Below are 16,586 nucleotides of genomic sequence, written 5' to 3'. Positions count from 1 at the left end.
CCACTATGAACCTGCTTCTTCCTCTCCCACTCCCCCTGCTTGTGTTCCCTCTCTCGCTGGCTGTCTCTATCTCTGTCGAATAAATGAAATCTTTAAAATAAATAAATAAATACACATCGGTTGAATAGAAGAGGCCCTTGAAAAAAACTTAAAGAAACCCTCTAATATTTTTGCAAAAATGATCCACTTTACAATCCTGCTAGAGTCAAATGTGAAATGAAGAATGGTATATAGTGTTATTATGTAATTTTGCCAGGAAAATTCCACCAGTAATTTAGTTCAAAATCGGACTAATTCTTTTCTCTGAAGAATTAATGCAAAATTACATTTACAATTTTAATTTCACTACATATAAGTTAAAAAACTTATTCTCATAACTTTAAATCGCCCTTTTCAAGACAAAGTCTCAACCGAGTCTTTTTGTCGCCATTTACAATGAAATTCTGGTGTCCATTTTAAGGGGATTCACTTTATTTTTTTTTTAAAGATTTTATTTATTTATGTGACAGAGAGACAGCCAGTGAGAGAGGGAACACAGCAGGGGAGTGGGAGAGGAAGCAGCAGGCTCCCAGCGGAGGAGCCTGATGTGCGGCTCGATCCGGGAACAATGGGATCACGCCCTGAGCCGAAGGCAGACGCTTAATGACTGTGCCACCCAGGCGCCCCAGGGGATTCACTTTAAGATGGCATTTCTCCTGGGCAAAGCTTTAAAAAATGAGGACCTCCGTTTGGAAAACACAAAGCTGTGACTTAAGATTTGGCACATGGTGAATAAAAATTAGATCTTGTGGCTTTGCTCTGATTTTACATCCTTGTTTCAATTCAGGAATAGAAATCTGATTTCTAAAATGACAGTTACAAAGAATTTTAATAACATTAAAATGCTTATAATTTTGTTTTTAAAACAAGACAGAAATGGTGTACACAGTAGGACTACAAAGTTTCACTGTAGGAGGAAAATTACATATGGCTAAATGCATATATTTTAAAGATTTTATTTATGTATTTGAGAGAGACAGAGAACACGAGCATGGAGAAGAGGGAGAAACAGGCTCCCCGCGAAGCAGGGAGGCTGACGCGGGACTCGAACCCAGGACCCCGGGATCGTGACCCGAGCTGAAGGCAGACGCTTAACCGACTGAGCCACTCAGGTGCCCCAATGTGTGGCTATATTAATAGTGATGGACAGTGGCTTATTCGCCTCCCCTTCTCTCCCCCCACAACTCCATCCTGGTTTCCCCCACTTTCCGAACTGGCTTAAATCAGCACATTTACTTTTATGATATGAAAACAAAAAACTTTTAAGCAGTAAAAGGCACTCATGTTAATGGGATGTGAGATACTACTAGCAGTGGGCGTATAATACAGTATACTGTGTTTGGGCAGGATACATGAAAATCCTTAAGAACAATTTGCCATTTAAACTCACAATTCCGTATCGGGAATTGTTCCTTGCTCCTAGGGAAGTTTGGTCAGTTGGAAGGATATACACCAAGGTGCCGAGAATCTGTTGCTCTCATAGATGGGATTACAGAAGAGTGTTTGTTTTATGTAAGTCTTTATTTCCTGATTTTTCTGTGATTAACACATTTTTATAATTAGAAAAAATTTTTAATTTTTTTTTTTTGAAAGAGTATTCCTTAATAGAGAGCTAGATAAGCTCAAACAAGAGTTTCTCCATAAGCCCAAGAGTTTGCTAGTGTCTCCTTAGCATAAGAAGTTTAGCAAGTACACGTTTACATGAAAAACCAGGCACAGGTGCAGAATTTGCCATTTACCAACACCCTTCATTCAAAAGGAGAAAACTGCAAGGGGCAAACTGGGTGCCAGGCGCCAGGTCCTTACCACGGCTCTGACGACTGGTAAGGGAAGAATTAAACCAGGAGCTCCATTCCAGAAGGTGCTTAGTAAGGGGCTGAGAACCAAAACAGAAATGACAAATCCAAGCAGCTTAAGCACATGACCCAGATAACTTAGGCGCTTTTGGACTAGATCACCTAATGGCCTGCAGGCTTGCACAGGACGCGGAGAATCAACCTGACGATGTTAAACTAAATGATTAGGTATTTACATGTCCTTATTCGTTCCATGGGACTTGTGATCAATCCACAGTAATAAAAACCACAAGTCTGAGACTTGCTTTTTTTTTTTTTTTTTTTTTTTTTTCCAAATAACTCATCTACGTAGACCTTTGGTCACGCGAGACTCTAAGACACTAGGCATTTGGGAAATTCTTCACTAGCCTGCCGCTGTGCTTTGCAGAATTCTTAGGTGTTAAGAAGGCTGGAAAAACAACATACACTTCTTTGAAATGACTCGAGCTAAATGACAATTCACCTACTACAAACCTCAGATGGGAAAATTTAGGGCTAAAAAATAAAATAGACTATAGGATTTTTTTCTTTCTTTTTTTTTTTTAAATATTTTATTTATTTATTCGACAGAGATAGAGACAGCCAGCGAGAGAGGGAACACAAGCAGGGGGAGTGGGAGAGAAAGAAGCAGGCTCATAGCGGAGGAGCCTGATGTGGGGCTCGATCCCATGACGCCAGGATCACGCCCTGAGCCGAAGGCAGACACTTAACCGCTGTGCCACCCAGGCGCCCCTTTTTTTTCTTTTTTTAAACAGAGTCTGTATTTTCCACTATACTTTTATTTTTCCGATTTCTTATATAAAATAAGGACAAATTTTTAAATTATCCACATCCAAACCATTTTTAAATGGTGCATTCCTTCCAATCTTTTTGCATGTATTGGTGCAGTTTTTTCTCCTTTTTATACGATGTGAGGAAACTGGAAGAACGAATTTATCTAGTACTTTTTTAGCCTATCCTATTTCTCCATGTTACTATAAACTCTTTAAATACTTTATATCTGCTTCACAACATCCCACTGAATGAATATCGAAAGCAAACCCTCGCTGATGGGCATCGAGGTAGCTTCTAACTTGTACTAATAGAAATAATGCCACAATGTGTACCGTTTGAAAAAGCTTTTCTTGTAGTTTCAGTGATTTCTTTAGAACATACTTCCAGAAGTAAAATAACCAGATTCAAGGGTATAAGCAGTTACATGTCCTTAAGCGCTTTGCCAAATTATTTTCCAAAAGAGTCACTGTGCTCATACACCCTCCCAGTAGCCACTCATGAGTCTACTTTAGCCTATGTCCTCCTAAGTCAGCTATCTTTTTTGACTTTGCAAAACTGACAAAAACCATATTTTTATTTCCTCCATCATTATTGAGTTAAATATTTTTTCTGTATATTAAATTGGTTTTACTCCCTCCCTGCACATGACTTCTGTTAATTTATCTATTCCATAGAGTCTATACATTTTTAGATCAATTTGTAAAAAATTCTGTATATGTAATCAACCCCTGCTAGTATTGGCTGCAATTTTCCACCAACCCTCCATTCCCCATGCTACTAACCTCCATAGACTTTTAATCTTGAGTGTTGTCTTAGCTGGGGTATTTTTAGATACACGGGAATTTAGATATTTTATGTAGTCAAATATATTGACCTTATTCTTGATGATTTCTTCTCTTTTAAGCTAGAAAGTCTTAACCTTCCACATGAGATTTTTATAAACATTTACTTGTATCTTGTTATGTTTTAAGTTTTTTATATAGGACTCTTAAATCCTTTGGGGGAATTTATTTTTGTACACAGTGTGAGGAAAAGAGTCAAAGAGATTCCTTGCCTCCCTCATGCAACCAAACCTAACCAATTTCCCCTGGAAACATTAGAATTCCCATCCAATAAAAAAGTATTGGATATTTCCCTTTCCACTGACTCATGATTCCTTTTATATCATATATATAATTAGGAGATATATATATAATGTAAAAGCTATTTCTGGACCATCTAATCTGCTCTATTGATACTCTCTTCTTATACTAATGCTATCTTATTTTAACTATCATTCTTTCATATCAGACAGAGAAAGTGCTCTCCCATTACCCTTTCTTCCCCCAAATTTTATTACCTACTTATTGTTCATAATATAATTTCAGAATACTTTAGATCACATTCTCAAAAATTTTCCATTGCCATTTACTTTCTGCCAGAATTTTGTTAAATACACAGTTTAAAAAAAAAAAAAACATACAAATTAATTTATCAAGAACAGGTATCTTTGGGATAGTCTTTTCATTCAGTTTTGGAACGGTCCATTTGAGAATCTACTTAGGCTCCCAAAGGGCAAGATCCCTTTTGGACTTGCATTAACTTTAGCACCGAAAATACCACCTAAGTTTATTTGGTTACAAATGAACTACCATGTAGTGAGCAGAGAAAGGAACACTAGCCCAAGATGTGCCTCTGGCCAGCTGTGTGAATGTGGACCATTTCTAAGCCTGTTTCCTCACCTGTTAAATGGACACAATCTCCAGCCTGCTTGTTTCACAAGGCCAAGGGAACTCAGAGACTCAGAAGTACAATGAAAGGATTGAGTGCTACACAAACATGGGGGGTTATTATTAATACCAAAGGTAGGGTACTATTGACACCTTTGGTGGGTAGTAGGCCAAACTACTGACAAAAGAAAATTAGTGTTGGGGTGCCTGGGTGGCTCAGTCAGTTAAACATCTGCCTTCGGCTCAGGTCATGATTCCAGGGGCCTGGGATCGAGCACTGCATCTGGGCTCCCTGCTCAGCGGGGAGACTGCTTCTCCCTCTCCCTCTCCCTCTACCTGTGGTTCCCCCTGCCCATGCTCACTCTCTCTCTCAAATAAATAAATAATCTAGGAAGGAAGGAGAAAAGGGGAGGAGAGAAGAAAAAAGAAAAGAGAAGAAAAGAAACTAGTGTTGAAATTTTGTGCTTACCTTTTCCCAAAATAAAGAACCGCACAGTCATGTTGACAAAGATCCAGGAGAATCCCAAGAACTGCACGAAATTATACATGAACAGGTATCCTTTCTTCAAGCTTGTAAGAGCTGCAAAGAAAAGCAAGACAGGAAACTGTTACGAGCAGAGCTGCAACAGAGGGGTGGGGGGCAGACCTGGTTGATCTCAACCCCTCTCTCCCATTGGGTGCCCTGAGCTCCCAAACAGATACCTGGCCCAGATCAGCACCAGCCTGGGCTCCTAGGCCCAAAGAGAAAGGGGTGAGGTAAAGATATGGACACTGCACTCCGAGGTATGTCTTTAACAGTCTTTTCCCTCACGGCCTTGAAGGGTAAGGGTACAGACATAATAAATCCAAGGAGAGAAATTACTCCTGGCAAAGAACGACTGACCACCTTAGGAGGCATTACAGAAGGGAAATAAAGCTACACTCCACTCCTGCTCTTGTCTTTTTCATATAATCTACGGTTTCTTTGTTTCCCACAATTTTTTTAAGGTCATATAGTCGAACTAGCTCAAAGAAATAGAAACGTAACAAAAAAAGAATGTTGATATTTGATCACATTTGCATCCAACAAAGGATCAACTGAACATCCATAAGGTGCGAGGTTCTGAGGGACACTAGTGGGACTCAAAGATGTTAATTAAGACCTGACGTCGCCCTCAAAAAACTTACAATCTGAAAGCAAGAGAGTAACAGGTAGCGTCTTGTGAAACCCTCAAGGTGAGAAAATGACATTCGGCTGCGGAAGTGGGAAGCAGGCAGGTCTGCAGAGATCACATGGGGTCTGCCCTGTGCTTTGGAAGATGGGTAGAATGGGGACATAACCAAAGAAGGAAAAGTACAGCCTGAGAGGCAGGAGGATAAGGAATGTTAATTTTGTCTGCAGCCTAAGGCTCGCGAAGACACAGCCAATTACAGAGTTAAGGAAGGAGTAAGGAGCTTAGAGTCATGGTTGAGTCAAAGGAGTGGGGCCAAGGAAAGGATAATTCTCACGAGAAGAGCTATGGAGCTCAGATCCTGCTGCTTCGTATTTATTCCTAGGCTACAGATCCTCTGCACGTAAGCCTCGGCGGATGCTCAAATAGCCACGCTAACTAGGGTGGTCAACTGAAAGCAACCTAGTCCTCAGGAGCCAAAAGAGTCAGACTTTTCACAACACTTAACTAAAATCTTTTCTTCGAAACTACAAAAGTGTATTAGACTTCGCCATCCTAAAGAACTTACTTCATCAGGAAACTTCATGAATTGAGATAAAACAGTAAAAGCATTATCTAATGTCCTAAAAATCCACATATAAAAATTTTTACATGTTTTCAAAGTTTATCCCTCTAAACCCCCCTCCAAAATTAACTTAAATGTCAAATAATTTTCAAGCTCATAATTAATTTTAATCTCAAGTCTTTATTCTTTACCTCTACTAACCTTCTCCCCTTCTTTGTTTTTCTAAAGGAATATTTCTCTAAATTAGTGATTATTCAAATCTTTTTCTAAAGCAATGAAACCTTTTCAAAACGAACTTTATTCAAAACCTAACACATAAAACACAAAAGCAGAGCAGTTCTAGTTGAAATGGACCCGCTTGCTTGGCCTGTCCCTCCAAAGCATTCCTGGGAACCCCTGGGGACCATGGGATGTAGTCTGAAAACAGCCACTCTAAAACTTTCCCCTTCCTTACTTACAGCATGCCACATAAGTGCCCCTAAAACCTGAAAATATATGGACATGTGAAAAACCATGATTTTATTTTGCTTTTCAGCGTGCATTTTGTATAGACTTTCGTGGTCCTCCCCCTGGAACGGATGCTCTCAGCAGGTGCTCTGAGGAGTTCACCGGCCCCGCCCCCACGGGCCTGCGACAACGCTTGCACACAGCAGGAAGTGGACGGAGGGCTGCTGCATGTCGTGTGTGTCGCCCAGAACACAATACACTTACAGAGAGCTGCTTGCTTCTCAGCAGTTGGACGGAGAGAAACAGGAATAGAGTTTTTGAGGTTGAGAACCACACTTGTCTGGGAGAAAAACACCAAGCTGGAGGAAGTGTAGCCTTGGACCTACGTGGTGTTCCCACGTGTCTAGGCAAGGCCTGCTGCCACCTGACAGTGGGCCAGTCCAGGAGACTGCGGTTCTTCCCTTCTGCTAGACCAGCTTTGGTGCCCTTGGGTGCTGTTAGGCTCCAAACAGAGGGACACATTAAAAGGAAGTCTTCTGATGTGGGTGCGCACAGTGTAAGCCCTGGACGTGACACAGTCCTCATCACCTCACACACACAGTATCAGCTCTCCTGCCGCATCGCACCCCTCCATACCCCCGTCTCTATCGTTGGTTAACTAGTAACTACCGCAGCAGCAGCGGGGACAACTTACTTTCAGGGGAGCCTTGGCTTTCAAGTCTCAGTTTATTTAGGCGTTCTTCTTCCTAGAATTTGGACAGAAGTTTTCCAAAAACACAGGTTAGAATATTCCCAGATGCTCACAAAAATCCACATGCTGGATAAGTGATCTGACTCCCTCAAAGCCCCCTCCTCCAATCGTGTCCACGCTTCACTGGGGCAGATGTCCTAGCTCATGGTGCCGACACACCTGACTCCTCCCTAACTGGGCAGCACCAGCACCACAGAATGCCCATCCAGTGCTCACAGAACTCAACCAGTCATCTGGCTTCCACACTACAAAGCGGACAGTCTTAGAATCTCGGGAGCTGGAATCTCAGACCCCCAGAAGATTTGTCACAGTCATGGAAACAAAACAGAATTTTAGGGCAGGAAATAGATTGCTGTTCTATTTTTTTTTTTAAGACTTCTAGATTTTTAGTATAATTTTTCCAGAAGCTAATTTCATGTCTCCAACATCAGTATGAACTCATGTTAGGTCAATATAGATACAGATGGATACATACAGAAATATTTATAAGTATAGCCAGTATATGACTGGGCTAGTCTGCACACATAGAGTTCCTCATTCTGCCACCTGAGAGGATCTAGAAGCATATCTAGAGCCCAGGTCTTGGTTTCCACTACTATTCCCCACTAAAAAGAACAGAGCTCCTTGAAGAATGGCTGCCTCTGGGGCTGGAGCAGGGAATACACAAGATAAGCCTGGAGCAGCTTATAGTGCCAGAAATTAATAATGTCCCAAAAAAAAAAAAAAGCCCCACAATGACGGAGCTTTGTCAAAAGGACTCGAGCCAACTGAAAGAGCTTCCAATGGCTGAAGCTGGAACAACGGGAACAACAAAATAAATAACAAATAACATAGTACCGGATTATAAACCAAACTATAAAAAAAAATATTCATCAGTCCATACAGATACAAATAAATGATTGACTAAAAACATGGAACAGAACAGGCAAATCTCCCATAGAGAAGAATTCCAAAGAAAGTACGTAAATACTCAGCAGTAAGGAAGGGAAGCGTAACTCCCCACTCCTTAACATGGGCTAGACATAGTGACTTCCATCCTAAAAGGACACAGTAAAGAAAGAGGGAGAAGTAACATTACAGCGGAGAAACCGGACCAACATTACCTCAGCCAGATGATCAGGGTTACTGTGAGCAGTGATAAGTCATGCTGACAGTATATACCCTTGGTGGGACACAGTAAGAATGAAATCTCTGCGGTCCTCTTCCCCAAAATCCCATCACCCTGTCTAATCGCAGCAAAAACCTTCAACAAATCCCAGCTGAGGGACAGTCTACAAAATATATGACCAGCACTTCTATAAAACCATGTTTCCAGGGCGCCTGGGTGGCTCAGTCAGTTAAGCAACTGTCTTCGGCTCAGGTCATGATCCCAGGGTGGTGGGATCGAGTCCCACATCGGGCTCCCTGCTCAGCAGGGAGTCTGCTTCTCCCTCTTCCCCTGCCCCTCCCCCAGCACATGCCGTCTGGTGTGTGCACTCATGCACGCTCTCTCGAATGAATGAATCTTAAAAACAAACAAAAAACACGTTTCCAGGTCTTTAACTGAATTTGCATTTTTGTCCTTATTCTATCAGACCCAGATAGGTATCTGAGGTGGCCCAAATAACTTCCAAATAACTTGTGTTCCTTATGATTTGTCTAGATCCTAGCATCCTTACTGACCTTGGCTCTGAGCTCCATTTCTGCATCAGACTCGTCCAGCCAGCGATCAAAGTCAGGGGCCAGAAACAGTGGGCGCTTCTCCTGCTTAGTGAGTCTCTCCCACCACTGACTCACTTTCTTCTGTACTGTAATGTTTACCTGCCTCTGGGTCAGTTTGTAAACCGGCTAGAAGAGAAAGGGAGAATGTGAGAACGCCCTGTCCTTCCCGTCCTTCCCCTGCAGGGGCGCCAAGCCAGTGTGGCTGCGCAGAGAAGCTGCTCAGCGTGCTCATTCCCCTTCCTTCTCTGTCCCTACAAGGAGTGATGCAAGCAGGACCTCTGGACCAAGGGCTGGTGCAGCAAAGCACTGGTAAGAATGGCACCGTCTTTCTCTGATCCTCCAGTGACTGACACAGGAGGCAGTCAGGCTAAGAAAGGCGCAGAGTTCTGGTTATCCTCGGAAACTAGATGAACCCCCTGCCAGATCTCTGCCATGCAAGGCCCGACACCCCATCACCCTCAGTGCATCCTCACCTTCCAACTCTCCTTCCCATGAAGATGGGACGAAATTCCAATGCTTAACAGTCCCCGGCAGAGCCAGTCCTTGTTTCAGAAAGGTCTATTCAAGGCTGGAACTTGGCTGGATCAGTTACAAGTCTATCACAAGGGCCAGCCTGGGCCACCCTGCAACTAAACTCAAATTCTTAGAGGCTGTTCCAGTTCGTTATTCCTCTTCATGGCCTCTTCCTGTGCCTCTACAGCAAGACCCTGACAGGTTCTCTACCCCTTAAACCACCGCTGACTATTCAACCAACCAAAACAACGGAGCCCTCCTGCAGAGAGAGGTCAGTATGCTCAAGCCCTCAGAGATAAGAGTGTAATTCCAGAAACTGGAATCCACCTTCGCTAGGTGCTCTCTCTTCCTGTCAGAAAGGCCCCGCTGAGCTCCGAGAGAAAGGAAACTTCAAGGATACACCCCGTATTCTCTCTAAAGGTCGGCTACCTCCACCTTTTCTGATTTCTCCTGCCCTTGAAGCAAAGTCACATGAAAGCAAGGCCCTGGCGTGGGCTTCACCTACCTTAAACTCTGCTCCCTGCCAATGCCATACTCCTCTGTCTTCAGTAACACCAGAGAGTATCCGAGCTGGAAAGGCCCCCAAGGATTTCCTAGCCCAGCCCTTCGTTTCACACACGAGGAGACTCACGGAAGTGAAGAGACTTGTTCACGCCGATAGTAAATGGCAGACAGAGCCCAGATTCACCTCGGGCTCTCTGACTTTCCCACTCCCCTGCAGCTAAACTCGGGACGCAGTTCCCAATAAGAGAACTATATTTTCCTTTGGTTTTTATCTCCCCCCCCCCACAACCCCCAACCCCCTATTTCACTGAACTATTCGTATTTATTTCCTATAAGGGAAAGGGAAGTGAGAAAAGAAAGGACATACCTCTGGTTTCACAAGGTCTAAGAACTCCAAGTGGAATTCATAGACGTTGTCTCCTTTGGCGCCGTGTCCCTGAGCTATAAAGAAAGAAATGTGGGTTACCGTGAACCGGCAGAGCAAGGCCATCCAAAAGCTTGGTGCAGGTCATTCACAAACAGGGACGGGTCCTGCCCAAATCAGGAGGGGCTTGTGAGCAGAGCTACGCAGACAGCTAGATAAGCTGAAGCCCGGACCAGAGTTTATCTCCATACATCCTTCTGATGAGCAGTTCCAGAATATTTACCTCATCTTCCAATGTGGCCTTAATAATAACCAAGTACAAATAATAGGCAGGAAAAAGAATACCGAAAGCAAAGCCAAAGGTATCACAGAACTATAAATTCAACTTTCACATACACTTTGGCACTGAATCCAGGCCAGAGAAATATCAGGTAGGTGTATTATCTTGACTGCAGCTAAGAAAAGTTGCAGAGTATATAGAAATGCCGACTGTCTCAAAGACAGCTCTGAATCTAACACCTCCCAACCAGGGACAGAAAATGAAGAAGCTGACTTCTCCTTTAACACGTCCTGAATGGAACGAAAAGGAGAAACGTAATTTCTTCAGCTCGTTCCTAAGAGAGGATACATGGATCTGGGAGAAAAGTCCCTGGGGTGACCATTATGCCATTCCCATGCCTTGACATGGTTCCTTTCCCTAAAACAAACAGGTGCCATGCCTGGGTGCCAAGGACTGCTGGACATCCCTTCCCCCCTCACTTTCTGACTTGTCCATCATTGGTTCCCTCCTGGGGTTCTCTTTCCTCATCGGGCCACCTGTGGTATAATTTGCCTAATATTTGCTACAGGGGGCTATTGTTCTCTAAGACCAGAAATTCCTTAAGGTCGAGCAGTCCATAATCTCCGAGTGGCAAGATACACTTCCATCACTTAACTTCCTTTCAGATGATTGACACCCAAAAACTCTGAGCTGCTGTCACAGCTGCTCCCGTCTTGAAAAACAGATACAGAGGCCAGGCTGCATGTTCATGCGAGCGCATGGAGGTAGATGGAAAGACCCTCCAGTAAAGCAGAGACTCGTCAATGTCCCATCACCCCAGCCACTTACTAATGGTGTTCCAAGGAACTAGAACAAAGAGTAGGAGAACCCCACCCCACTGGGGGACAAGGAATCCGAACCTACCCTCTCAGGCACAGCAGCGCATCTGCTGACAAACCGGGAGAAAGGAGACGGAGGCAGACTGACAAAATCAAAGACTGTCAGAACTGCAAAGGCTTTAGGTATCATCTAGAATGCTGTTTCTTAAACTGGCCCGTGAGTGTAGCATCAGAGAGCTGCACAGTCTGATGAAGAAAATTTCTATGTTTTGTTTCGATTATAATCTTAAAAAAAAAAAAACTGTATTCTGGATCCTCTAGTTGGCCACCTTATAATCAAGGACTGACACGCAAGCTTAGCGGCTGTGTGCACAGCTGCAGTGGAGCCAAGTATCACTTAAAGTGACCATACTTAATTCTTCACATGTTTTCTCAAACTGGGGTCCATGGCCCAGGAGGATCCTTAGGACATTTTTCTCAGGTGTCCATAGGTTCTAAAATTTGAGAAATACAGATTAGAACCAAATACCTTCATTTTTATAAGTCCAGAGAAGTCAATAAGTTGTCCAAGGATAGCAGAATTAGAGCCAGAAGACAGATGTTCTGATTTCCAGCCCGGGATTCTTTCTCACTCTATCTACTGCCTCTCCAAGAGGGAAACAGGACTTCTAAGTCCTAATAAGTTATTTGACTTTTCTGATCATACATTTCAAAACAATCTTGTTTACCCCAAGAACAGCAAAGAGGTGAGCATCAATAGAAAGTGAATAAAACAAATAGAGAAAAAGAAAAAGAAACCACCACCATGCCTCTTTAGCTGTGTAGAGAGCTGGGAGCACTTGCCCGGGTACTGACCTTTGAAATGCAGCACATTTTCAGTGATGCTGATGGCAGGATTCTGTGAAAAGAGACCAAGGATGCGAGAAGGGCATTTTAGTAGGAGAAAAATGAAATTAAAACCGGGGCTTACTTCCCTCCATCTTCCACCTTAGGGACTCGGCCTCCTACCTGTGCCTCCCCCAGAAAATATATTTAGTTGTTTATGCACAGCTCTGTGCAGGGCTTCTCTGCGTCTCTCTGAAATTATAGGCATCCGAAGAAAAACCTACGCTGTTCTAACCGTGCAGAACAATCAGACCCTGAGTCAGTCCATTCTGATAATGGCAAATGGTACAAGGTGCACTGGGAGGTGTTTCCGGGGAGGACACAGATCGCTAAGACTCAGTCCCCGAGCCGAGGAGGTCGAGAGTCTAGTGGAACAGATGATGAGTCACTTCCTGTCAGAAGATCTCAAATAGTATTAAGTGACATATGCTCGAGACCAAGAGAGTAGGAAAAAGCAGTAAGTGTTAGAGGTGGTAACAAGAGGGAAAGCACAACAAAGAACAGGATGGCGAGGAAAGTTCACCAAAAGTGAGACCTATTATACTGCAACAGGAAGAATAAATCCATTCCAGGAGGTGGAGAGAACGCTGACAATTACAAAGGATTTCATATTCAGAATGAACCATGCAGTGTCCTCACCTCGGGCTCCATGCTCATAACCCCCATCCAAACCAACACGAAAGAGATAAAAATTCTCCAGATTGTTCACTTATTCCCAGAAGTTGCTGCAAGACTTTAATAGCATAACTTAAAAGTGAAACCACTTAGCTCTTTTTTCAGTGGATGAGAAAGGACTCACCTCCTACCTCCCAGCTCAAAGTGAATAAGCAGGGAGCAGCATGTTTCCAGTGCTGTAACCAATTCATTTGTTTTTATCCTGCAGGGTCAGCTCTCTGTGCTCCATCATGCAAGGAAGGAAACCAGTAAGATAGATGGTTGGAGAGGGGTATACCAATGGGGAGAGGGAGCCTACGTGCTCTATTCACAGCCAAGAGTGTTAGGAAAAGGGAAAGAATGAAGGCTTGGGGTGGGGGTGTGGCATTTGAGCCAGGCTTTATGTTGAGAACCTCACTAGTGGGAGTACAGACTTCAGGCTGAGATGCTTGCTCACCCAAAGGAGCTAAAATTCTAGATGATCTTCTCTGTGGCAGGAAGAGGGAGTTAGGGAACCTCAGCAAAAGAGGCTATACTTCCAGGGGCATGGTTCCTCAGTAAGGGAAACAGGGTTTTGATGTAAATATTTTCATTAAAGCTAAAGTTCTAGAATGTCTTGGAGGTAAGGTTCCCACCCAGGTCATTTCTTGCCCAACTCATGTGTTTTTCATAATCTAAATCACTTGGAAGGAAAAAGGAATGAAATTGAATCAGTAGTCGAAAAACTTCTGACAGACAAAAGTCTAGGACCAGATGGCTTCACTGGTAAATTCTACTAAACATTTAAAGAAGAGTTAATACCCATCTTTCTCAAACTATTCCAAAAAATTGAAGAGAAAGGAACACTTCCAAACCTATTCTATGAGGCCAGCATTACCCCGATACCAAAACCAGACAGACACCACAAAAACAACAACAACAAACCAGACCAATATCTCTGATGAACAAAGAAGCAAAAATCTTCAACAAAATATTAGCAAACTGAGGGGCGCCAGGGTGGCTCAGTCAGTTAAGCATCTGCCTTCAGCTCAGGTCATGGTCCTGAGGTCCTGGGATCAAGCCCCTCATCACATCATGCTCCCTGCTCAGCAGGGAGTCTGCATCTTCCTTTCCTTCTGCCCCTCCCCTGGGCTGTGTGCTTTCTCTCAAAACTTAAAAAAAAATATTAGCGAACTGAGTTCAACAATACATTAAAAGGATCATACACCATGATCAAGTGAGATTATTCCAGAGATGCAAAGATGGTTCGATATCCCAAATCAATCAGCACGATGCACCACCTGAACAAGACGAAGGATAAAAGTCATATGATCATCTCAATAGATAAGAAAAATCATCTGACAAAATTCCACATCCAATGATAAATACAATGATAAAATTTATCATTGTTTATGATAAAACCTCTCAACAAAGTGTGTGTAGAGGGAATACACCTCGACATAATAAAGGCCATGCAAGACAGACTCACAGCCAACATCATATATACTCAGTGGTGAGAAGCTGAGAGCTTTTCCTCTAAGATCAGGAAGACAAGGATACCCAATCTCCTCACTTTATTTAACACAGTACTGTAAATCCCAGCCACAGCAACCAGACAAAAAACAAAAACAGAAGGCACCCACACTGGTAAAAGAGAAGTAAAACTGTCACTATTTGCAGATGACGTGAACCTATATACAGAAAGCCAGAAAGACTCCACCAAAAACTGGTAGAACTAACAAACGAGCTCCAGGAAGCTGCAGGAGACAAAATCAATATACAGAAGTCGCCTGCACTTCTCTACACTAATAATTATCAGAAAGAAATTAAGAAAACAACCTCATTTGCAATTGCATCAGAAAGAATAAAATAACCTAGGAATAAATTTAACCAAGGAGGTGAAAGACCTGTACTCTGAAAACTGTAAGACACTGATGAAAGAAATGGAAGAGGATGCAAATACATGGAAAGATATATATTCCATGCTCATGGATCAGAAGAATTCATATGGAAACCGGGGATGTACTGTATGGTGACTAACATAATATAATAAAAAATCATTATTAATAAAAAATAAAATAAAATAAAAAAATAAAGAATATCAAAAAAAAAAAAAAAAAAAAGAAGAATTCATATGGTTAAAACGTCCACACTACCCAAAGCAATCTACAGACTAAATGGAATCCCTATCAAAATACCAATGGCATTTTTCACAGAACTAGAATAAATAAGCTTAAGATGTATACAGAGCCACAAAAAGACCCCAGTAGCTAAACCGATTTTGAGAAAGAACCAAGCTGGAGACATCATGTTCCCTGATTTCAAAGCTACAGTATATACACGGTACGCTAAAACAGTACGGTACTTGCACAAAGACAGACACATACATCAATGAAACAGAACAGAGAGCCCAGAATTAAAGCCACACGTCCACGGTCAATTAATCTATGGCAAAGGAGGCAAGAATAGGCAATGAGGAAAGGACAATCTCTTCAATCAATAGTGTTGGAGAAACTGGACAGCCACCTGCAAAAGAATGAAATTGGACCACTTTCTTACATCATATACAAAAATACACTCAAAATGGATTAAAGACTTAAATGTAAGACCTGAAACAATAAAACTCCTAAAAGAAAACATAGTAAATTCCCATACATTGGTCTTTGAAATACCTTTTTGGGGGCGCCTGGGGGGCACAGTCAGTTGAGTGTCCAACTCTTGGTTTCAGCTCAGGTCATGATCTCAGGGTCGTGAGATCGAATCATGCATTGGGCTCCGTGCTCAGCACAATCTGCTTCAGACTCTCTCTCCCTCTCTCTCTGCCCCTCCCCACTGCTTGTGCATTCTCTCTCTCTCTCTCTCTCTCTCTCTCTCTCATTCTCTCTCAAATAAATAAATAAATCTTTAAAAAAAAAGAAAAGGAAGTATTTTGGGGGGTCTTACTCTTCAGGCAAGGACAACAAAAGTAAAAAATAACAAATGGGACCACATGAAACTAAAACATTTTACACAGTGAAGGAAACCATTAACAAAACAAAAAAGGCAACTCACTGAATGGGAGAAGACATTTGTAAGTGATAGATACCATAAGGGATTCATATCTAAAATATATCACGAATTCATCTACAACTCAACCTCAAAAAAAAATCCAATTAAAAAATGGGCCCAGGATCTGAATAGACATTTTTCCAAAGAAGACATACAGATGGGAAACAGACACATGAAAAGATGCTCACCATCGCTCATCATCAGGGAAATGCAAATCAAAACCACAGTATCACCTCACACCTGTCGGAATGGCTATTATCCAAAAAAAAAAAAAACCCAGCTTGATAAGGACGCGGGGGAAACGGAGCCCTCGTGCACCGTTGGTGGGAATGTAAAGTAGTGCAGCCACGATGGAAAACAGCATGGAGGTTCCTCAAAAAATTAAAAATAGAATTACCATACAATCCAGCAATTCTACTTGTGGGTATTTATCCCAAAGAAAATGAAAACAGCAATTCGAAGAAATATATGCATCCCTGTGTTCATAGCAGCATCATTTGTAACAGCCAAAATACGTAAGCAACAGAACTGTCCGTCCACAGATGAATGAATACAGAAGATGCGACATA

General features: G+C 42.4%; 1 protein-coding gene across 1 annotated transcript in view; it reads right to left on the bottom strand.

The window, feature by feature from the left end:
* Positions 1-16,586, bottom strand: part of HACD3 (3-hydroxyacyl-CoA dehydratase 3) — a 39,413-nt gene that overhangs the window by 9,375 nt on the left and 13,452 nt on the right. Inside the window, exons 2-6 of the mRNA XM_026478335.4 lie at positions 12,307-12,349; positions 10,357-10,430; positions 8,934-9,098; positions 7,215-7,266; positions 4,827-4,937 (exon numbers count right to left, since the gene is read on the bottom strand). Coding sequence (XP_026334120.1) covers positions 4,827-4,937; positions 7,215-7,266; positions 8,934-9,098; positions 10,357-10,430; positions 12,307-12,349 — 445 coding nt within the window. The remainder of the gene's footprint in view (positions 1-4,826; positions 4,938-7,214; positions 7,267-8,933; positions 9,099-10,356; positions 10,431-12,306; positions 12,350-16,586) is intronic.

Source organism: Ursus arctos, unplaced genomic scaffold, assembly GCF_023065955.2.
Source record: "Ursus arctos isolate Adak ecotype North America unplaced genomic scaffold, UrsArc2.0 scaffold_28, whole genome shotgun sequence".
NCBI lineage: Eukaryota > Metazoa > Chordata > Mammalia > Carnivora > Ursidae > Ursus > Ursus arctos.
Note: the sequence above shows the minus strand (reverse complement) of the source record. Positions and strands in the feature narration are given on the sequence as shown.